Source organism: Colletes latitarsis, chromosome 8 (genome assembly GCF_051014445.1).
Source record: "Colletes latitarsis isolate SP2378_abdomen chromosome 8, iyColLati1, whole genome shotgun sequence".
Lineage (NCBI taxonomy): Eukaryota > Metazoa > Arthropoda > Insecta > Hymenoptera > Colletidae > Colletes > Colletes latitarsis.
The window spans coordinates 29,024,911-29,048,640 of NC_135141.1; the positions used below are offsets into that span (position 1 = coordinate 29,024,911).

A 23,730-nucleotide genomic window follows, 5' to 3' on the forward strand; every position below is an offset into this window, starting at 1 on the left:
ACTGCGCCGGCCGGCCGCTCGCCCGCCCGGGAAAAACAGCTGATAGATAACAACAAACCCACGTGACCCGGCCTCGAGCGCCGATTGGACGGCCGCGCTGACCTACTTACTCTCATTGGCCGTCCGCCCGGACAACGAGAAGAACGGGAAAAAATCGCAGGCCAGAACCCTAGCCAAAGTGCTCGGCTCGACGAGAGCCTCCACTTTCTCAGCCCTCTCCACTTTTCGTACGGCTGTACTCGGCGTCCCTTCTGGCGTCCCTCTCTTTTCCTCCGTGCACAAAGTACGCCGACTTGTACACATACTATATGAGTTTATACGCGCATTTGCTACATTTCATCGATTCGGCGTCGAAAAACAACTAAAAATGCCGACTGTATACGGTTCTCGCGAACGAAACTTTCGCAATCAGCTGGTAGCATTAAATACACAAAGCGGTCATTTTGTCATCAGCTGAGAACGCCTGTGACGAAATCCGTGCGAGTGATCGGTCTACCGCATGTACAAAACTCTCGTCAAAGAAACCTCGCTCGGCGAGATACTCCTACTGCCGCTACAATACCATACTGTGTCATCTTTTTAATGAAATACCTTGAATTATCTGGATACCTTAACGTCAGAAGGGTGTAACGTCTGTATAAAAAGAGGAAATGCATGTTTCGCGATATTAAAACGCGTTTTAGCAGAGAAAATCCGCGTTGGCTGTTCAGCTGTCAGTAGAAGGCGGCCATTTTACATCAGCTGAGAAGGTCGGTGACGACACATAACGAGTGAAATATCTTAGCGAGACGGTCGAGCTTCGAAGAATGCGTTGCGAAGAACCTCACCTTCGAAGCTATTTCCAAGGCTTGTCACTATACCGCGTGGAATGTATACGTTTCATTTATTTAGAAAACAAACGCGTACCGTTTGTTAAATAAACGGAACGGAAATTACAAACATGCATTCGGAGGCACGATAAATAATATTCGTTTCGCGAGCCGGTGCCGTGCATTCGTTATCTTTGGAACGCAGTGTCGCGAGCAATTTAATATTTAATTGTAACAACGTCGAATCGACGCTACGCGTCAGCTGAGGGCGCCAGTGACGAAACACGGGAGTGGATAGTCTTCGACAGCGAAGATTCACTTTCTTAGCCGATGCGTAGTATCGTACTTTCGGAAACTGGTGCACGGCCGCGATCATTCTGAGCGATGATTCTCGAAGAGCACGGAGTCATGAGTACGTCAACGAAAAGCCGGCTCGTCTCGAAACCACTATTGCCAACGATAAATCGATCCGATGCGGCGTCGTCGAGCGAAGGTGAGGCAGTTGCAGTGCCATACCGTACGCTTGTCATGGCGGCGTGGAGGACGAGCAATGAAAATGGCCGGAAGATGCGAAGGGGCAGTGGGGAGGGATGGTAAGGCCGAATAGAAGGCAACGGTCCACGCGTTCTCAGCAGCCTATCCTAGATTTATTTCCGTGGATTGTTGCGCAATAAACACTCTGTGCTGTTAGCTCACCGAATGCTACCCCTCGCTTAACTTCGAAGAGATGCCAAGGGCTAGTGAGTAACATTTAATTGTCACCGGTCACCATTCCTTTTCGTCGATCAAAGAACCGTGATTATGTTCTGTGTACGCAATGTAACGTTACTCCTGCTGTCGATCAAACGATGACTTACAGGGAAAAGGAGCGACGCCAAACTTTTAATGGGAATTTACACGGTAATAGGGCATCGGATACCTACCTGATAATACGTACAGTCGGTCGTAAAAATATTCGGTCTTGTTAAGTAATCAATCTATTTCACGGATAATTGCAAATTGAGAAATAAACATTGATTCAAATCTTGTATTTCTTTATATAAAAATATAACGATTGTTGAAGAAAACGGAAGCTCGTTCGAGAGTTTTAATCTAATTAAAGTATAAGTGTTTATATCTTAAAATACAATAGAAATTTGTAAATACTTTTTTTTTGTAAATACTCGTAGAATAAAAATAAACGTGATTAACGAAAAAAATTATATCTTGGTAACTCTCAGGGGGCCTTGAACTTGTGCCAAAATTGCACAGCTGTAGTAGATAAACTTCTTCGATCCCACTGTTCTCAAGTTCAGTTGTATATGTATACTTCGCGAAATAAATACCCGAGACATTAAATATTTCATAAACTGTTAGCCATCAGCATCCAAAATCATGTATCATTAACTTTCGTAAAAAAAATCCCTTTTTAGTGAACACGTTTCTAATCTACTATTTCTTTTTTTTTTTTGTTTTCTTTATATTTTCACTGAAATGACAAAGACTGCAATGTTACTATAGAATAAAGGAAGTATAAAAGCAGTGAAAATTTTCGTGAGCAATAAACTGTCGATAACAGTATGATAATCTGGTTTTAGTATGTCACCAAATATCGTTATGTGTATACTGTTTTAAAATGTTATTAAATTGAGTAAACAACATTTGAATTAAATATTATTTATATCGCGAGAGTATTCGATCCCAATACCTATTTTCTATCGTCACCGGTTCTTACGACTAAATTCATCACGGTCATCAGGTTAGGTTTGCGGTGTGGTTACTTTTCAAAGAATTACCCCCCATTTATGATACTCCATTGTTCCTGCTCGCAAAGCGTGGCGACTAGTTTCAAAGAATTGGTACGAAACGTTTGACAAATAATGTCTAATTCCTAACTGTATTTTCATTTGTGTCTTCTTTAAGGGAATCGTCGTGTTTGAAACTCCCGAAGTCTTCGTTAAGTAAATGCGTAAACAAATATATTTTATTTCATATTCCCAGTATTTTGCATTTATCTCGATTTATTGAAAAATCATGCGAATGCGTTCATCCCTGATTCAGACTCTCCACGATGACGTATTTCGATCGTTAACACATCTACGCGATATACACATAGGCGTGTTGTAAGATAAGATTACGTTAGCAAGGCAATCGTAAGCCACATGAAAGCGCAACAAGCCCTATCGCAAGTTGCTACGGTTAATTGTTTGGTTGAAGTGTCGGTATAACGTAATTTCGCGAAGTTCGTTTAACGATTTCTTATCATGACCGACGGCATTGCCGTTGGTTTGGTTCTCTCGATTCTTTTGAACTTTATCGGGAACATAGTTTCGGTTCAATCTTTGGAAACATGTCCTTCGTTTTGTACATGTGACACTTGGTATATGTTGCATCGTGTATCTTGCTCAGGTCGCCATCTTTACAACATAGATACAGGTGCACCGAGCAACGTGCAAGCTTTGGACTTATCGGATAATGTGATATCATTTTTAAATAATTTTGAGCTAGCAGTAAGTATATTTCGTTAAAGAGCAAACGCAATTATAATTTTTACATTAAAGTTCCAACTAAATACTATCAAACGTATTAATAATAATTAGTTATTGAGAATACATCTGCAAAGTATACGTTATTACAGAACGCAGGATTGACAAATCTGAAGTATCTTAATCTCTCCAGGAATACAATCAATGAAATCGGTTTGAATGCTTTTCATAACCTTGCCGATTTAGCAGTCGTGGATTTGTCCAAAAATTACCTCCATTACATTCTGAGTGACGTCTTTATGCAAAACAAAAATTTACGAGTTTTAAAGTTATCGAGAAATAACTTTAATTCGAATCTTCCAAAATTGCGATCACCTTCGTTGACGGTAATGACAGGAATAACAATTCGTATTTACTGTTTGTTGAAATTACTACGTTTAGAATAAAAAAAGATGGTTACCATCGAATAGTAACGGATCGTGTTTGAATTATTTTCTTTATATAAAAGTTTAATTCGCTTTTGACGGTGTAAAATAAATTTCTCCATAGGAGCTAAGTTTGGATTCGTGTCTGATTAGTCATTTACCTCCGGACACGTTCGACGGACTCACGCATATCCAACGCCTTGATCTTTCAAACAATTTGATGATTCAGATGGATAGCGCTGTCGTGCAGAGATTGCATTTTTTGAAGAAATTATCTATAGAAGGGTACGACAAACGAACCAGTTAATTTATTAAACTGAAAATAAAATTTTTATTTTCATAACTCATTCATCGTTAATATCGTTCGATTTAAGATCAATGGCGAAATTTATGCAAAGATTGTGTAAACTTTGTCTGCCATTCAAGCATTTTACCATACGCAGATATACAAGAGATCGTGAATACATAACCAAACATTCTTATTCTTTCCAGAAATCCTTGGTCTTGTAACAATGTTATGCACGACCTGCAAATATATCTCAAATACAAAGATGTAAAATTCGGCGACGTATGCACCAAGAATACAAACCCAAAGAAATTTGAGAAGATGATTCTTCTACCTACAAAAAAACAAGATATTTATCATCACTGGACAATTACGACTGGCCAGGAAACTGAATTGGTAACCAACGCTAACTATTCGAACCCATTAAACAATAAAAATACAACGTACAAGCAAACGGCATGTCAAATGAACAATATCGATTTGTTTTGGTTTCTTCTTCTCGGTTTCATATTTGGTACTGCGTGTGGTATGGTGGTTTCTTACATTTGTTTGTCTGGAAAATATATATGTAGTAGACATTGGCGTCGAAACCACAATGACGCGTCCCAAAGACTCTCTTTATTGTTGAATTCATATTTACAAGATAGCGTAGAGAGCAGTACAAGCCTGGCAACATCTTGTCCAGGGACTCCTCCGCCATCCTATCGGGAAGTTGTGTTACGACCGAGTCTTTATCGTTACCTGTCGAGACATTCCAATTTAAATAACAATAATACCGGATACAGAGAAAGGTATACGTAACTTCAAAAGGTAATTTATTGTTGTGACGTAACTGGGACAAAGTGCGCATACGTAACGCACCATATAATTTATTGAGTATTCAAATTTCAAAGCTCTATGCAATGTACACTCTTCATGCGACCTTATTAAATAATGACACATGCACACGATTGTTACACGTCGTATATTAACCGTCGGGTAATCGACCACTGAACGCCAATTAAGCCAACGAAAATTTCGAAGACAGAATAAAAAATAAATTCGATAAACCAGTTATTTACAAACAGTCGTTAATTAATATATCGACAAACAGGATTTATTAAAACAAAAAACAATTTACGAGTCAACACGTAAACGTTAGTAGTATAAAAATATGATACACAGTCTAGGATATATTACTTGCAATTTATATTACAATATATTACATACATACATAACAATAAGTAACAGTGGGTCAGTTAACAAAACTATATATAATACAAGTCAATGTTATTCTCACGACTTGATACGTAGTAACTTCGTTTCGGTTTGAACACAAGCAATTTATGTACAATCGTTGCGATTGTCCGTCGGGTCTGATCATTGCGTAGCAATCATATTAGTTTTATCTATATTTTGGGTTGTACTTAACATAACAGTCTTGCAACCGATGGTGGCTATTATATTTTCCGTTACTTCGTGGTTGTATCTCGTGCCGCGTAGATTACTTATCACGCTCGCGTCTTCGCTAAAATCATTTGATACCAAACCAGCTGGAAGTCTCATTTTGATTTCTTCAATGATACCATTTTGTATTTCTAACGTTAGATTGAATCGATGTACTTTGCTATCTTGGACGAGGACGTCTAGTACACGAGTTACCGTAAATTTCGGCGTCTTACCGTAATTCCATTCCCAGGAACGAAACTCGTTTATTAAGTTATCGAGTCCTGCAAACATACTTCTGTTATTCAACTGCACATAGATTTAATCATTTACAGAAAAAAATATCTAATGCAGGATTGAAAATATTTTTCCATAAGTAAAAAGTAATTAAACCAGCCTATCATATCGAATAATTACATACCTGGGAACCATTCCTCTGTAGGATTAACGTATTGAAATCCCTTTTGACGTTGAATAAGATCTTGTCCACCATCTTCTAAAACTAGCGCTTTCGTGCGAAGATATTCCCAACCTACCGCATTAATAAGCTTGTCCATGCGTATGTGTGCATTTATATCTACTAAATTTTTTATTGGAGACCGTGTTGATACTGTGGCATTTGTTTCTATACCATCCTGTAATACGATAAGTTCATTTTTACATACTCACAAGTATCACACAAAGTAGTTAAATGACAAGGGATATAAGATAATCCAATGTTATAAAAAATATTAATAAAAAATGAAAAAAGAAGTGAACCTTAAAATAGTCTTGAAATAAAAAAAAAAAATATCATAGTGGTTTTGTGTTTCTCTGTATCTCTTATTATTTAACATTTATATCGTGAGACCACGTATATATCTCTGCTCAACTATTTCGTAGACTTTGTACAGTAAATTATGTGATAATTGCACGAAAAATATTTACCTCTTTTCTTTCGAGGGCCAAGCTCAGAGCCGATTTATTTACATCGACCAATAGCGTACAGTGATGATATGCATTCGGCCGTCCTAGTTTTGCTGCAGTACCAGATACCTACGTTTTAATAGAGTTAAGGAAATACAGATCGCGATTTCGCGACGCGCGTAGCGTCGCTATTAAAATTGTTCCAACTGTTTCTTAATATTTATACAATTACATATTAATTTGTAAATTGCACATAAGGAATAAAAATTTTTCTTTGATAATAGTATCTTTTCCTCTCTTTCTTTTATTTAAACTGATAAGAATTTTTTGACAACGTATATCGCTATACAAATGTTTAGTATTTATAAAATGTATTAATACTCAACATTTCATACCAATATACGTGTATATATATATAAATAATTCTCTTGTCAAAGCACATACAGTATACGTATCGCCTTATGAAGTCAGTTATATTTATATCGCAAAGAAAAGAATAACAAATGTCATTGAATTTTCGTTCATCATTTCGTTACATTTATAATGTAATTGCTCATTCGTTTAACAATCTTGGAACAACCTGTGTAAACATATGTGCTTTTTATACATTACATTACAGGATACTTTATATTCGCCGTGCACGACGATGTCCTCGCGTTTATTAACGTCGGCTTTTACGCCCCATTCTCGATACAGAGCTCTCGTTATAATGCCCAGATTGTATTTTCGATCGTATCGTTCCCGCGGCGTGAAGAAAGATAGATTCAAATTACCAGCGTCATGATAGACAGTACCGCCACCACTGTTCCGGCGAGCTAACACTATACCACGTTTTTCAGCTACCTGAACGTTGTGCTCGATCCATGGGTTTTGATGACGTCCGATCACTACGCAAGGATCGTTACGCCACAGAAGTAACAAATGATGATTCGTGAAATTATGGTTCCTATAGAACCAATCCTCTAGTGCTAAATTTGTGAACACATCTGTGGATTGTGATATGAATACTGATTTCTTTATCGAATCATTAGGATCGTCTTGCTTCTCGTTAAAACTCGTCGAGTATCTAGACACTTGATGCAAATTTCTGTATTGAGCTCCCCGTTTAACGACGATCATAAATCTGTTGGTGAGAGACATTTTTGTCGTGTAGTGTATAACGTGAGCTTCTCTTTTTCTTACGACAAATGAATCAAACAATAAATATTTTTTTGGTACCGATATGAAAACCGTACTCCCTGGAAACGATGTGGCGCTGGCTTGTGAAATCAGTCTTCAACTAATGAATTAGGTGCGGTTTTCTCGCTAGCTCTAACGTGGCGAAATCAGCCTTGATTTCGGTTAGTATTTTTCTCTGTAGATAGCGGCCCCTACTGACGAGACTTTCTCAAAACGTCGGATTGACTAGCGGTAATAGAAATCAGGTAATCGTGAAGGGCAATTGTTTGATGCAACCACTTCCACGTTTGGTCCAGGGAGTTGATACGGTATCGAATACCTAAACAGTCTCGGCAGTCCTTTTGCATTCCTCCGTGTGCTGACAGTTTGGAAAGAAACATTCAAATTACCCGCGACAACTTATATAAGTAAGTTACAACGACCTCTTCTTATCGAATCGCAGATTATGCTTCCCGAACACGTAGGTCTCTCTTGTACGGTTGGAGCACTTGAAGGTGTATAGTATATGGTTATGAGCGTGCACAAAAATTGATCGACGCACTCGCGGATTCGTAATGAATACTTAAGCCTTAGATTTTGATGTTATATGAACTCCGTGTGGTCAGAGAAAATAGGGGGGAAGCTTTGAACACACGCAAGAGGTTATCTAAGTTCGCAGCACAAAGTACAGTTGACCCGTCGGTTGATATCAACACCACGCAACTCTGCATACTCTGCATGATCAGTCCACCCTCCAGCAGCGTTGACTTCAGGGTCGTAAATAGTAACGACGGTGCCCCTTCCGAAAATATTTACACTCGTCCTGTTAACGAACATTTATGCATAGGAAAAATATCGATACTACAGATATGCAGTTATCCGAATCAACCTATCAAACTGCGTTAAAATTGTTGAGTTCGGACGGAGCCCGATAGACCTCGGGCTATCGAACCACTTCGGAATTGTTCGGAACCATTCGGCCTAAAACGTATCAACATCCGCCCAAACTTGCAGTTCTTTGACGCTATTTAACAATCCGAATGAGTTTTTCACACACTCGTACATACGTGGATGATAATATAGATATTTTTTATGAAATAGCTCAATACATAAATTTTACGTATTATTGACCAATTTTCAATAAAATGATAATCGAATTTTTATTTATTTTTTTTTATAAACAAGATATAAAAGATTTGAAGTATATATTAAGATTTTCTAGTATACGTAGGTTTGTTCTATAATCGTAAATAGGACAAATTTAAGCGTAATAATAGCGTAATTTGTTAAATTTTATGAAATTTAATAAAATTAATACACACCCGTTGTCGTTGTTTTTTTGAAACATATTAATATTATATACGACACTGTATTTCTAGCTTTTCAGTCAATCTCGTGAAAAGTCACGTTTACGTGTCAGTTATTATCTTCTATTATAGGAAGGGGTAATTAAGGCCAATTGATAAGAATATATCTTGTACCCTTCCGTATAGTGTACTAACATTATTATTGAATTTATACTTACAATCACGATAAATGATTTCCAAACTATACCGACTTGTATCGTTTGTACAACTAATCAGTTTATTTTGCGTTTCGTAGAATTCTTTTCCATATTAGTTAATCGTACGACTTTTATCTTATGCTGCACAAATTGTCTTTAATTGCAGTCATTTAAATGAACCTCGATTATAAGATGATAATTCTCATTCACGTATTTAATTTTCGTCGAGATATTTAAACATATGTATACACAGAGATACACATAAAAATTCTGCAACGATTTTATAACGGCCGAGATAAAAGATTAAAACCGAAAAACATGTTAAATATCTATAGAAATTGAATTCTAAAAATATTTCATGCGTACTGTAATTATAATTACAGTTGAATTTAAATAACTTTTCTCGTACGAATAAATAAGTAAACGTATTATATCTAAATATCACTGACTATAAAACGATCGATACGAAACATTAATTTTATGGAAAAAGATTCGAATAAGAAAATAGTAATTAGTGGCATCGTTATTTACAGTTGAAATATTAGAAACATGACCAAAAGAATTGAGTTTAATACACCAAATAAGTTAATTGTATATGAAATTGAATTCCACATTAGAGTCGTTGTTAGATTCCGTAATCCTCATGGTAATTCTATTATCCTTATATGAATACATTAAATCATTCTACGAGTATAGGATTCCGCCATGTTCTTGGTTGTATTGTTGGTGCATTCACATAAAACCTCGGCAACACAAAAATTGGGAAAGTAGATCAACTGTATAAACTGTGCCGATAATTACAAATACGATAAAGAAAATTCGTTTGCATGAAACCGAAAATAGTACACTGGAATTCACTGCTTGTAACCACCCGCTATTTATTCACCCATTGTCTTTTTCGGCCGTCAAAGTAAGATTTTTTTTCAACATAATTGTTTATTGATATTACTACGATAAGTCCAATTACACTCTTCTGTGAAACGTTTAGGAATCAAATCGTTCACCAAAAGAATATACATAGAACGAACCACAAAATAATGGAAACCTTGCAGTATCCCGAAGCATATCGTGATCACGCCGTTGTCGATAATTATCATGGAACCGAGGTTAGAATATGAAAAACAATATATAGCCATTTTTTAATAAGCTCCATATTTAAGTTTGCGTATATAAATGTTAATTATGAATTTCTCTAAAACTATTCATTGATGCGAGATACATTATTAATTGTTATTTAAATATACACAGCTGTATTTAGTTTGAGGTATGAAAATAATGTACAGACTGCGTGAAGTACCCTATTTTATGATTCTTGTCATTAGGTACCAGATCCATATAGGTGGCTGGAAGATCCTGATTCTGAAGAAACCAAGGCATTTGTTGATGCTCAAAATGCTATTACTGAACCATATTTAGCATCGTGCAAGGCACGTGAAGACATTCGTGATAGATTAAAAGTAATGTGGGATTTTCCAAAATATTCATGTCCAGCTAGACACGGGGATAATTATTATTTCTATAAAAATACTGGTCTACAAAACCAAAGGTAACACGTGTAAATGCTAATTCAATCTCATCACTATAATACATGGATATTAATTTTTCTAGTGTTCTGTATGTACAAGATACATTGTACAGTGAACCAAAGGTGTTTCTAGACCCAAATACTTTATCGGAAGATGGCACTGTGGCAATTAGTAGTAGCAAATTTAACGAAGATGGCAGTATATTTGCTTATGGATTATCCAGCAGCGGATCTGATTGGTGTACAATTCATTTTATTAATACAAAAACTGGTAAGATCAACATAGTTTGGTTATAGTGAAATGTTTACACTGAAATTTTTATTATGCCATTCTTTAAACAATATTTGTACATAGGTGAAAAATACCCAGAAATACTGGAAAAAGTCAAGTTTTCCCCTATAACATGGACTCATGATAATCGCGGAATATTTTATGGATGCTATCCCGAGCAGGAAGGCAAAGTCGATGGTTCTGAAACAAAAGGTAATAGAGACCAAAAGTTATGCTATCATATTGTGGGTACACAGCAATCTGAGGATGTTGTAGTAGTTGAATTTCCTGAAGAACCATTGTGGAGAATGTGAGTAGCGCCATTACGGATATGTTTTAATAAAATTTACCGGTAATGCAATACTGAGTATTTCGTATAAATTTTCATATTACTAGAGGTGCACAGGTTTCTGATTGTGGAAAGTGGCTAATTATCACGCCTGTGAAAGATTGCAGAGATAATTTAGTATACTTTACGGAATTGAAACCAGGAGCAAAATTAAATGATAAATTACAATTAACGCAAGTTGTTCATAAACTTGAAGCAGATTATGAAGTTAGTGATATGCAGTATACATATTTATTTCTTTAGTTTTAACCTTTTTTGCTATCCTGAACTACTCATTTTGTACAGTATGTAACAAATGAAGGCACCAAGGCTATATTTCGGACAAACAAAAATGCTCCAAATTATAAGTTAATAGTTATAGATTTATTGGATTATAATGAAGAAAAGTGGGTCGATTTATTACCAGAACACACTAATAATGTATTAGATTGGGCTTGTGCAGTTAATAATGATCAGTTTGTAGCTTGCTACATCGAAGATGTTAAGGTGAACATAGATGATATAATGATTTAATAAAAAAGCGGAGATACTATTGATATAAATAACATTAGAAATTCTCTTATTCTAGAACATTTTACAATTACATAGTTTAAAAACTGGCGAAATAATCAGAACATTCCCATTGGATATAGGCACGATAGTTAGCTTAGCAGGAAAGAAAAAATACTCGGAAATATTTTATCAGTTCACATCCTTTTTAATTCCTGGTATTATATACCGGGTTGACCTTAAAAATGATGAAGAACCGCAGGTTAGCGACATATAATTCACGAAAATATTTGAAATAACAACAATATGAACATTAGACGATTATGTATATGTGCAGGTATTACGAGAGATCAAAGTGAAGCACTTTGATCCAAGTATGTACAAGATTGATCAAAAGTTTTATACAAGTAAAGATGGTACAAAAATTCCAATGTTTATAATAATGAAGCATGTAGGTACTTACAGTACTATTATTATGCTTGCATAAAGCAAAGTACGGTAATAATAAACATTTAATTTAGGATGCAGTTGTTCATAGCCCTATGCCAGCTTTACTGTGTGGTTATGGAGGTTTCAATGTAAGCATTCAACCTACGTTTAGCGTTACAAAGCTAGTTTTTGTCCAGCACTTAAATGGAGTACTAGCGGTCGCAAATATTCGTGGTGGCGGGTAAGCTAAGAAAACAATGTTACTAAATATACAGTGGGTCAAAAGAATCTCCGAATACTTCATTTCTTATGTCTTGAAAAATAACACAGTTTGTTTATGTGTAACAGTAACTCAAATAAAAATTGGTTACAATTTTTCAATTAGTTAGGTATTAAGTATAAGCTAAAGATAAAGTTAGCAGAACTATGGTTAAAGAAAGTTTCCATACGATATATAATTTCTGAGAATAATGTAAACATACAAAGGTTAAATAACACGTCAGGGAAAAATTTATGACTGATGGACGTTAATAAACAAAGATCAGAAATGTATTTGCAATTAGTTCGTGAAGTTAGAAAAATACATAATTTTTAAATTTCGTTCAGGTGATGCTGATAGACGCGTCAGTAAAGTTGATTTTTCAACCCGTGCCTTAGACGTAGCTAAAATCAATACAAAATGAAGAAATAAAGAACAGTTTCTCGGGAAAATTCTACAGTCAGTAAACAAATTCATTTCTGCAAAGTTGTGTACTGTAGATAAATAGAATGAGATCGCTTCTTTTAAAAATTGAAAGCGTACGAACCGTTTATAAAAATTCGAGTCGTATCGCAAACGCGTTATTTTAAGAACGATTAAAAATGAATAAAAAACAAGTGCATCGAAATTGACTGACACAACGAAAACGTGCGTAAATGTTCAAATTTTGGGGGCACGGTACTATTTAACGTAGAAAAATAAATTTAAGATTTTTTAATTGGACGTGTAATGTAAAACTTTGTTTGACGTGAGTAGTGTTGGGTTGGATAAATGTGACCGGAGTACGGAATTTGGAATTTAGCGATCATAATGTAAATATAAAAATATGTTTTCTTAAAGTTAAAGGTAAAATGTTTGTGGCCAAACAACTCCACATACTATGAAACAGGCAGACGTTTTAAAGAGAAATAGTTGGTCACTACAACGACAAAACGGAGACTCTTTTAACTCATTGTATAATACTATTTACTACACAGAATGTGATCATTTATTTTAGCGAATACGGCGAAAAGTGGCATAACGGTGGACGATTTTTTAACAAACAGAATGTATTTGATGATTTCCAAGGCGCTGCTGAGTATCTTATTGATAATCGTTATACTACATCTTCAAAATTAAGCATCTTAGGTGGCAGTAACGGTGGTCTGTTAGTCGCTGCATGTATAAATCAAAGACCTGATCTTTTTGGTGCTGCAGTTGCTCAAGTCGGGTAAGTTAGTACAACGGACTCGTAATATTTTGTAAAACTTTAATTTTACATATATTATATATGTCGTGCAGAGTGATGGATATGTTGCGTTTTCATAAGTTCACGATTGGCGCTGCATGGGTGTCTGATTACGGTAGTTCCGATGACCCGAAACATTTTGCAAATCTTTTGAAATATTCCCCATTGCATAATGTACGGGTCCCGGAAAAGGGACAATACCCAGCGACGTTATTATTGACTGCAGATCACGATGATCGTGTAGTTCCATTACATAGTCTTAAACTTATTGCAACTCTACAGCATACGCTTGGAAAATTACCACAACAAACAAATCCATTACTTATCAAAATAGATACTAAGTCTGGGCACGGAGGTGGGAAACCTACTATGAAAGTGGTTAGTTTTTAATCATTTATTCGTTGAATGTATGATACATATACAATCGTTATCTTTCTTTTTATTATTAATATCTTTTACAATAAAATTCTTATTATTTCAGATTGCAGAAAGTACTGACATTTTAGCATTTATCGTGAAATCTTTGAACTTAGAATTCGTATGGTAACACATACAGAGAATATTAATATTATTTACATTTTTTACATAATTCGATACATTCAATGCATTTAAAAACATTCTGCAAAACACTGTTTCGAGATATTCTAAAATATGTTTATTTGTAAATTATTTTATAAAACAAAAATTTTATGGCAACAAATAAAAAACTATTGTGCAATTTACCAGTGTTCGTACATTTTTAGGATATGAAAAAAAATACGTTACCTAATTTATATTACTGTTTTTTAGCTTTGCTAGAATAAATAATAATATTGAACTCAATAACAAATAAAATCAATGTATGAATTTTTTTATTAAATACTAAACATTTTTATTAAATACTAAATATACATTTCATTATTAAAGTATGACATTGGTATTTGGTGTCTTACATATTCCTAATATTAAAGACATAAAAAACATGATATAATGCGATGCGGGTATCAATAAATTCGCCTTGTCAACTTTTTTTCTTAATAATGTTATAAGAAAAAATTATGTATAAAATGTAGTAGAATCTGTATTTTTACTTTCTCTATCACATTCAATGACATTTGGATCTTACAAATGGCTTTTTCTTCTATTTTCTGTTTTATATTATATAATGCCGTGTAAATAATTTGGTATTTGTTATTAATATACAGTTTAAAAAAATAATTCAACATTAAAATTGTTAAAACACAATGAACTGGTAAATTTGTTGCATTTAGACATATGTACTGTGGTGATTCTATTATTCCTTTAAATAAGAAACCTGCTTATCGTGATTTTACATATAAATAAATATAAAACATTCGTTTAGTCGTATCATGATGTTACACTTTCAATAAATTTCTATAGTATCTCAATGAAGCAAAGCTCGCACAAACACAGTGCGTAAACATATATTTTCATAATTGTTTTAAACTACGATTTTGTTTATTTCAATTGGAATAAACACTAGTTATAAAAGTTTTGTAATAAACACTTTGTGTTAAAAATAAATATAACATCACTGTCGTATACGCGTAAGTGAATACGCATATTTTGTTCCTAAACGGCTTATACTTTTGTAAAAAATTATACCTATATGATTATTAACTAATACTTTACAAGCTGTCGACAAAAATCTTTTTATAAAAGCGATGAAAGTTCTGTAATTCTTATCACTACTAACATCACATTTGCAGTACTCTGAATATGATTAATCATGGCACGTGATCGTTCTCGCATAATGGTCAAACGCAGGCAAAACAATTGATATCAACAGATGGACTTGAAATTTAAGTTGTAAGTTCGTCACAACATTTACTGATCTACATCGGTAGTAAACAGCGCATTGAAAAATTGTGAAAACAGTTTACCTATATATTGTTCCTCTCTGACTGGCCACATGCCCTCCAAGAAACCAATATGGCCGCCGCGTGATGTTACTACGACAGCTACCTTTTTGGTTTCCGATATTTCTTTCAAAGGAATAGCTGATTATTAAAAAAAAGAGGATATTAATTTCATAGAACTATTGCCTTGGACAGTGAAATCCTGAAATATGGCAAAGTGAATTACCTTGAACTGGTTGAAATGGGTCATCAGCAGCGCTAAGGCATAATAACGGTACATCAATCAAATGTAATTTATCATGTATGGTGGCATTAGAATAGTATTCCTCCACGTCTCTGTAGCCAAACTGTTTCACCGTAAAATGCGAATCAAACTCTCGCACGGTTTGACTCTAACAAATAAGGGAAGGTGTTATTCTAGTTAATAGGATAATGCCTTCTTTTATATGCTTTTCCTAATTTTACTGACTTTGTTAAGCTTACTTTAAGAAGTGTCTCGATATCGACATCAAAGAAGCCTGCATCCGTCGCGGAATGTAAACGCTCTATGTTCTTACGAAGCGTGCCAGCCAAATATTTATTTATCATTAAATTAAAATAATTCTCTTCCGTATTTTTCGTCGCGGCGAAAACATTCCACGGTACAGAGATTAGAAAGCATCCCCTCAATTTACCGCTAGCCATTACTCCTTGTTGAGCTAAATAATTACCGAGAATTAATCTGTAAATAGATGCCCGATAAGAAACATTGTTACGTTGTATCCTGCTCCGTGATTGGCTCTGACCAGATCGAAATTAATTGAACACTCAGGACACCACTTTTCTGGTGACGAATCACCTCAGGCATGGTGATTTCTATTTTTACGATTTCTCAGATTGCCTCTTTGTTCGCGAGATAAAGAATGCGCGCCAAGAAGCTACAGGTTATGTTTGCGTCGACACGAAACGCGAAGTAGTGGGGATGCGGCCAAACGTTAAGGTGGGAAAATTCCACGAAGTCCTTGGGCGGTCAATTGATTTTGATTCGGCATAATAAATAATTTATACGTGTAAGATGACATTCGTACCCTCCCATCGAGATTCCCGTCGCCCCAAGCGGCACTTGAGGATTAAGTTTTTTTACGTGTTCGATAACCTCGGACAAATCGTCGCTGTTTGCCGCGCAATACGTTCGTGGAGTCTGCAATCACGTGATCACTAGTTACGGTTTCTTTCTCTATTTCAGTGATACACTGCTCAAAATAAATCGGGGATCACGTATGCAAATAGGTTTTTTATGGATAGGATACTTGATTACAGGATATCATAGGATTTCTTATTTTATTGTTACAGTTCGCAAACTGCGCAAGGTAAAAGAAAAAGGTTTCGCCGTACCTTCAGTTCTACGCCTCCTAATCCCCTGTTGTTGAAGATTACGCATCGTATGCCGACTTTTTTTGCAGCCGAGACAAGACACTTGATATATTCGGCCTGGCTTGCACCGGTAAGTCCTGGCAAAATAATCACGATGGGCGAAGTTGCGGAGCTACCCTCTTCTGCCCAATCCAGAGCTACTTCACCTCCGTCCGACAAGGTTAGGATTTCTCTGTGCAACAATTAATTAATTAGAACGAGAAGCTCACGGGGTCGCGATAAATAGCTTGCAATCATTTACTTTGACGCAAGTGGTCATTAATTTTAGTTCGTACGATGGATACCGACGAAAATTGTGCAACGTAAGAGGCAATAATATCGTATTGGGTTGAATCATAAGTAATTTGTCGGTCCAGGTAGTGAGTCATAAACTTTTTCGGAAATTCCAAATGACTTGGATTACATGGCTTGTGGGCTTCAGAAACGAATTTAACATATGAAAATAGGATAAAAGGTTAACATAAACATATATAAGATGTAACTTTTTTTCCTAGTTACATTCGCTTTTGTATCCTAGTGACTTTTATGATAAACTGAACACTATCATGAATTGTTTGAAATTAATATTTCTTGTCTCGTGTACGACCTTGCTATCCGTTATGTAAACGCTATTCTCTAATGTGCTTGAATCGATCTAATGCATCTTCTTAGTGAAAACGTACGTTTGAAAAATTTTTAGTACGTATTTTCGATAATTTGCATCTGAATCGGTAATGACTTGATCTGCACTTGAACTTTTTCCCTTGTTTGGCGTTAATGAAAATGCTATTAGAAGACAAACCGAAAAGCCGTTCACCATTTTGTAATCTGAAGCTTCGTTACCGAAACATCAGCAATTAAGATTTACCGATACGACTTGAATCTTTATGTTCCATTTATATTCCAATCAGCTGATTCCAATCACGATTACACGCGAGAAAGCCATGAACGTACGTGATATTCACACACGGAAATAGTTGGATTGCTCACATCTCGATAACGAAACCTCAGATTGCAAAATAGAAGAGAACCTTTTGACTTATAATGACACGAGGAATTGACTTTGAAAAAAATCACGATATCTTTTCGTTAACACCTTGTGCATAAATAACTTTGTTCATACTTCTCATTCTTTATATCTTTTTTTTTTCGTAACTGTGAAGTTGAAGATAAACTTACCAACCTGCGATAGTGAATTGGTGGCATGATTCGCGATCTGAGAAGACTCGCTAGAATAGTTTGTGCTCTTGATTCGAAGCACCATAAAGTCGGCCAAAATTTGTTCCTTACAAGTGGTACACGATCTTCTAGGAACGATCGGAATGGTCCATTCGCGCATACCAGCATCGGCGTCTGAAATAAGTACGGAATAGCTCGTTATTTCTATCGATCAATACAAGAAACGAACAAAACTATCGCTTAGATCAGTGACTCTCAACTTATAGTACGTGTACCACATAATTTAATTGTTTTTGAGGGGGGGGGGGGGGGGGGTAAATACTTAACTGTTCGTGTAATATTGTTATCGAGACACCTCGCAGATACGACGATAGCACAATAAACAGGCGAGATGGGTGACCAAATTAATGCATTTACTTGAATTTTTTAATACATTAATAAAGAACAAGAAGATTGTTGCAAGTTCTTTTCGAAAACAATGCTCGATTTAATAAAGAAAACAGAGTTCTTCGTTACTTGTTGACGCGACGTATCATGTTGATAGCCTATCAGGAGAATAACGAGCGCAACATGGATAATTTCCTCTTTTGTCGTTAAGAAATGACACGTGTTAATAAATAAAATAAAGCGTTACAAGCAGTTTTCTCGGACACTAATGACTTAGACTTCATCTATTTTTGTTTTCTTTTTAGAAAAAAAAAAGGGACGATCCCTAAATTATAAAAAAGGAAAGTGATATTATTTTCTTGTTTTGTGCATAGTTACAGAGTTAATCTTTGGATTACTGTCACTTTGTGATAAGAAATCGTCCAGTAATCTTCCTCCAGAGGTCGTAAATTTTACTTTTTACTGCCTCTAGTACCTAGGATTAGTGGTTAACATCTATTAGAGGCTCAGAAGAAAATTTGAAAGACGTATCTTGTTCGATCTAATTGCAAGAAGCGCCGAGAACACGGTAGCATTCGTCGTCGAGGAGGAAACATATCACGAAATTGATGAGACGACCGGTGAAGCAGAAATCTAGGATGATGATTTAGTATGGCCAGGCCAGTGGTTCTCAACCTTTTTTTCTTACCGAACCAAAGAAACTGAAATTTTACATAAGCTATTCAAATGCAACATGACGTAATTCGTGAAGGGCCTCTTCAACTATTGATGCATCTTATCGTCGGAACAGCTTCAGAAACGCTAGTTATCTCGATCTTAGCAGAAGTAGACAAGCTATGACGGTATTAATTGTCTTGACGTTGTTTATGAACAAAAATGAAAGTTGACCAGCCAGATCGAATGAAAAATATTCAAACCCGACTTTCTCGAAAATAGAACCACTCGTGAACAAAGGACAATAGTAGAAATTGTTCGCGTTGAGAGTCGCTGCCTTAAAAGACCCAGTGTGTTAGTGGGAGGTTAATTTCGCACTTACAGTCGATTTTCATCTTTGCTACGTTCGTACTCGATTGTTTTTAAATGATAAAAGTTTCTTTTGAATTACAAAAATGATTCGACCACCCTCGTCTCTCGTACGACGAATTAGATGTACCAATAAATCCGCCTATTCAAACATTGCATTATTCTTGACGACTGGCTATTTGGTGCGTGCGATGTTACCTGTTCCGGCGTTTGCGTGTGTGTTTGCGCGAACAGCTAACGCGCGCGCGCGTTCACGCACTGACCCGCGCGCAATTTGTCCGGGGCGAGTGCCTCGGAGTTTTAAGGTCAAATTAATAAATCATGCATCTCCTCGTGGCTCGTACAGACTACGAAGGGTCGTGCGAGAGTTCGAACTATTCGTATCGCGGAAATCCTGATAATATATCAGAATTAAGCATTTCAGACACTTAAAGTGTGCACGATAAGACGATAGAAAAATTTTTCGTACTTTGGAGTCGCTCGATAATTCGAGACAGTCGTGACAATATACCAAGTACCGACGCAAACAAGTCACAGACGATGAACCCCGATTTTGTCTCAATAAATAATTTTCAAATTAAAGTTTATCGGTCAATAAACTTAACGATGAATTATACGCACGACGATTTTTTTTTTATTATTCTGTTCATATTCCTATCGAATACGGGTGAAATTATCAGAAAACATCTTTCATTTACGAGTTTGGTGCATCGAGGACGGATTGATAATCGCAAGCAAAAGAAAGCACGACAATTGTGAGACAATTAATGCTGATATACGTTTAACAAGTATCAAATACGGTGACTATTGAATCAATTCTGTGCCATCAATTAGATTTTTTATTTTCGCCGATTACATATCAAAGAACGTATGGACGGTTGTATGCACAGTCTCGTGTCGGTGTCAATAACCCTACAATTTCACTGGTCCAAAAATAAATTGAAGGTTTCGAATTCTGCGAGCGAAATATCTTAACTGTTAAAACGATATCTTCAATAGAATCAAGGCAGACACGATATACGCGTGACTTCGAACCAAACGCGGCGTTGATTGAGCTTAATGAAGGTTAAAAGTCTGCGGATAAACGATAACGGCTGTACTACGGTTTAATTTGAAATTTGTACGAAGCTTAACAGAAAAAATCACCGCGTGCAACTATCACCGTGGAAATTTATTCGCTGGTACTTATTAAGGTACCGATTGTCAATTTCGCATTATTTATATACGCCCTAGTTCTAGGCAGAGTAAGACTAAGTTCTAGAACCACGGTCGATCTACAATCTATAATCCTGTTTTGTCAAAAAATTACAATCAGTAAAGGAAATTAATTCATTCTTGACACAGAAGCATTATAATGTTAACAAAAACGTTACGAATGACAGTTCGCTCGTTTTTCCACGACCTTATAAATAATGGAACAGTTTTCACGGTCGATACGTTCGGTAACCAATTCGTAGATGGTCCATGGACTGTCGTTAACTTATTCGTTCGTTCGTGTGCAAATTCACGCCCGACGACAAATTTTTCGGTTAAGATAAATTGACGAGACAGATAGGAGGGAAAGAGAGATGTGCCGTGGCTTACTCACTTTGACGACTTCGAAAAGATAATAGACGCAGAATCCGACGCCCAGCAGCGCCCCGTAGTAGGCCGTTGGGATGTCGAGGAGTGGCTCGAGCACGTTCAGCATCATTATACTCAATCGATACGTTCAACAGACTGTCCCGACACTGTTACGACGTAAACGCAGTTGATCATCAGGACCGTTAACAATCCTTGCCCGTCGAATGCCGGTAGCCAACAACCGATCGCGAAGCTTTCATACAGACTCGCGCGTCCGCGCGTATGACGTTCAAATAATTGGATGGCCAACTAGCTTACTAGCCGACCGACCGGTACCGATAGCCGCGATGTTGTACAGATGTATAGACTATAGATACAGCCGAGGTTCATTCACGCGCGCACTAGTAGATCCGCTCCCACACTTATAAACGTACACCATCGATGCCAACCCACATGCACGCCACGGTGTCTGCGAATACATGAGTCGTGTCCACGGTGTGTAACGAGTTACGTAACGACAACGTGAACTTTTGTATCGGCACTCGTAATGCAGCTGCACTTGTTTCGACCAATCCACTAGCGTCGAAGAGTATAAACGCGGTCATCGTGGGGTGACAATCGTTACATATACGTAATCGAAAGTGGAAACTAATTATATTCGCGTTTCCGGACAACGTCAACGCGCAAAGGCGTTCGGAATTGTTTGGTTAAGACGTTTGCGCGCCATTTTATTCCTCGTAATGATATTAGCGTGACTTTCAACTTTCCGATATCGGCGTGTTCCGTAAATACACGGTAATCTTTCTCTGCGAGAGGACCGTTAACGCCCTACCGAGTTTAATAACCGAAATAATGTCTTGCTTTAAGACGATGCAGTTTTAGTCTGACCAATAAAGCTGCGTCTACACGTAACGAACGCGACGGAGAGCCGACGACTGCTCGCGTTTAATCGCGATCGTTCGTGCAGTGTATATGTCGCTTAATGCAGTGTTTCTCAAACTTCAACTTCATTCAGATATTCTCGATGAATAGCTTCGAATGGCTTTATATTTTTTCATTAAAATTTCGTATACGTTGCTTTAGTAGAACACTGCACAGAAGTAAATGTGACAAAATTAGCGGACGTCCCTAAATCTTCTTTAATATCCTAATCTGTTAGATAAAGGCATATCGTGACAAACGAAAATGACCAATAAAATTTGCTATCTTTTATTACTTTGCACAGAAATAGGATGGAAAATGATAAATATATTATCAGTAGAAAAACAATATTGATAAAACTGTACAAAAAATTGAGCTAACTTAAATTTCATGAGATGGACGATACTGCTTCTTAGAAATTAAGTGGCAGATGTTAGATTCAATTTTGGAAGTTGGTAAACTCAGGTACAATTCCACGTTCAATCCACTGTTGTATTTATTTGTTAGATTTTACATTTAACTTGTTGCACAAGGTTATTAGTTCAAAATTCGATATTTTTGTATCTTTAGAGATAGTCGGTTAAGCCATTTTACAATTATTGCGTTTTAACAAAAATGGAGGGAAACGTATATAGGGTGTTCAGCCAGCCCTGGCCAAAATAAGACGAAAATCAAGAATACCAATTTGTTAATGGAGGCTCCGTTAAAAAGTTATTAACGTTTAAAGTTCCGCACGTACTGAATTTTTTTCTCGAAAGTGGATAGGATTTCGGGGGTATGTCTAATGACCAAAAATTATTGTGATTGACCCCCGCAACCGAAAATAATTTTTCCAGAACGATTTGAAATTTTTGAATTTAATTGTTAATAACTTTTTAACGAAGCCTTCCCAGGAGTGGCCGAACACCCTGTATATCGTTTCACAATGTAATATTTAGCCTTGCACATCGTACTTGCTAATCACTATAATTTGCTTAATAATGCTTACTTTGTTACGCGATCACTTTAACATTATTCGTAAAACTTCAAACTCGTGATAAAAAATTATTGAAAAAATTGGCGACAAAGGTAATACTTCGATTTTCAAAGTTTTATACCGCTTTAATTAAAATTCGACCAGAGAATTTTTGGTTAATTTCATATTCTTTCATTAAATTCATTCTAATATGTTTCTACAACGAACTGTTGTTTGTTTGATAAAAAACTCTTCTGTTTGAAATTTCTTTCCCTGGATTATCGGCAGATCCTATAAAATCGTGATCATGGTTACATACGTAAGACATTGTATATAATATACGTATACTTTTTCGCTTCTGAGAACTCGTGGACTATAGTTTGAGAAACGCTGGACTTAATGCGTGTTGCGTTTACCCTTGATAAATCGCGCCCATTTCATGAAACATGACACATGATATCTATTTCTAAGTAAACTATTGTTTCAAAAATACGTCTGGATGAATGTTATCTCAGTTCCGTCATAAATTTGTGAATAAACGAAGCAATGGTAGTGTTTCGAATAACTGGATAAAATGATTTTGATATTTGATAGTAAATATATTATAAATTAATAAAGTAACTATTTAATACGGTAACAACATAATAATAGCGTGCTGGGAAAAGTGGTCTGCCGTTTTCTCACCACAGACGTCTTTTTAAACGTGACACGCCATAGTTTCGTAAATCACAAAATACTATAATCCTGTATGTCTCGTATTTCTTCGCTCCAGCCATGTAAACACGCAGATACGTTTGCGGTTAGAACTGTGGCAAAGATCACCGTCTGCCCAAGGAAACAAGATTGCAATATGCTAAACATTAATAATTCGAAATTAAAATATAATTACCTGTTTCTATCGTTATATGAAAAACCATATTCTC

The 23,730-nt window shown here is 36.1% G+C and overlaps 4 protein-coding genes across 10 annotated transcripts in view; 2 read left to right on the top strand and 2 right to left on the bottom strand.

The window, feature by feature from the left end:
* The first annotated feature begins 632 nt into the window (after positions 1-632).
* Positions 633-4,786, top strand: LOC143344824 (leucine-rich repeat transmembrane protein FLRT3). 2 transcript variants are annotated; one of them, XM_076771298.1, is made up of 5 exons: positions 633-1,549; positions 2,292-3,298; positions 3,427-3,660; positions 3,824-3,984; positions 4,192-4,786. In XM_076771298.1, the coding sequence occupies exons 2-5, from the start codon at positions 3,053-3,055 to the stop codon at positions 4,784-4,786; spliced, it is 1,236 nt and encodes a 411-aa protein (XP_076627413.1). In that variant the 5' UTR covers positions 633-1,549; positions 2,292-3,052. The 2 variants fall into 2 exon arrangements, with proteins under 2 accessions (XP_076627413.1, XP_076627414.1); XM_076771299.1 differs by having other exon boundaries at positions 3,198-3,298.
* Positions 4,185-7,688, bottom strand: Lipt1 (Lipoyltransferase 1). Of its 5 annotated transcripts, XM_076771308.1 has the most exons (7): positions 6,929-7,688; positions 6,338-6,445; positions 5,832-6,045; positions 4,626-5,694; positions 4,433-4,538; positions 4,289-4,319; positions 4,185-4,225 (listed from the first exon to the last, which is right to left on the bottom strand). In XM_076771308.1, the coding sequence occupies exons 1-4, from the start codon at positions 7,454-7,456 to the stop codon at positions 5,345-5,347; spliced, it is 1,200 nt and encodes a 399-aa protein (XP_076627423.1). In that variant the 5' UTR covers positions 7,457-7,688; the 3' UTR covers positions 4,185-4,225; positions 4,289-4,319; positions 4,433-4,538; positions 4,626-5,344. The 5 variants fall into 5 exon arrangements, with proteins under 5 accessions (XP_076627423.1, XP_076627422.1, XP_076627425.1 ...); XM_076771307.1 differs by having other exon boundaries at positions 4,185-4,319; XM_076771310.1 differs by having other exon boundaries at positions 4,185-4,538; positions 6,941-7,688.
* Positions 7,689-9,539: 1,851 nt separating this feature from the next.
* The window catches only part of LOC143344814 (prolyl endopeptidase), a 64,984-nt gene continuing 50,793 nt past the window's right edge, over positions 9,540-23,730 (top strand). The window contains exons 1-13 of one of the 2 annotated variants that reach the window (XM_076771261.1): positions 9,541-9,888; positions 9,967-10,084; positions 10,301-10,524; positions 10,587-10,774; positions 10,859-11,084; positions 11,171-11,330; positions 11,409-11,609; positions 11,692-11,874; positions 11,950-12,063; positions 12,134-12,282; positions 13,298-13,510; positions 13,582-13,906; positions 14,010-14,250. In XM_076771261.1, the coding sequence (XP_076627376.1) occupies positions 9,806-9,888; positions 9,967-10,084; positions 10,301-10,524; positions 10,587-10,774; positions 10,859-11,084; positions 11,171-11,330; positions 11,409-11,609; positions 11,692-11,874; positions 11,950-12,063; positions 12,134-12,282; positions 13,298-13,510; positions 13,582-13,906; positions 14,010-14,075 (2,250 nt within the window). In that variant the 5' untranslated portion in view covers positions 9,541-9,805 and the 3' untranslated portion in view covers positions 14,076-14,250. Of the gene's footprint in view, positions 9,889-9,966; positions 10,085-10,300; positions 10,525-10,586; positions 10,775-10,858; positions 11,085-11,170; positions 11,331-11,408; positions 11,610-11,691; positions 11,875-11,949; positions 12,064-12,133; positions 12,283-13,297; positions 13,511-13,581; positions 13,907-14,009; positions 14,251-23,730 lie in introns of those variants that run through there. The other variant, XM_076771262.1, reaches the window with a different exon arrangement.
* Positions 14,362-21,839, bottom strand: Hydr1 (abhydrolase domain containing Hydr1). The gene is made up of 7 exons (XM_076771311.1): positions 20,957-21,839; positions 17,963-18,132; positions 16,762-16,972; positions 16,455-16,567; positions 15,871-16,108; positions 15,614-15,779; positions 14,362-15,528 (listed from the first exon to the last, which is right to left on the bottom strand). Exons 1-7 carry the CDS (start codon positions 21,059-21,061, stop codon positions 15,356-15,358), a joined length of 1,176 nt encoding a protein of 391 aa, XP_076627426.1. The 5' UTR covers positions 21,062-21,839; the 3' UTR covers positions 14,362-15,355.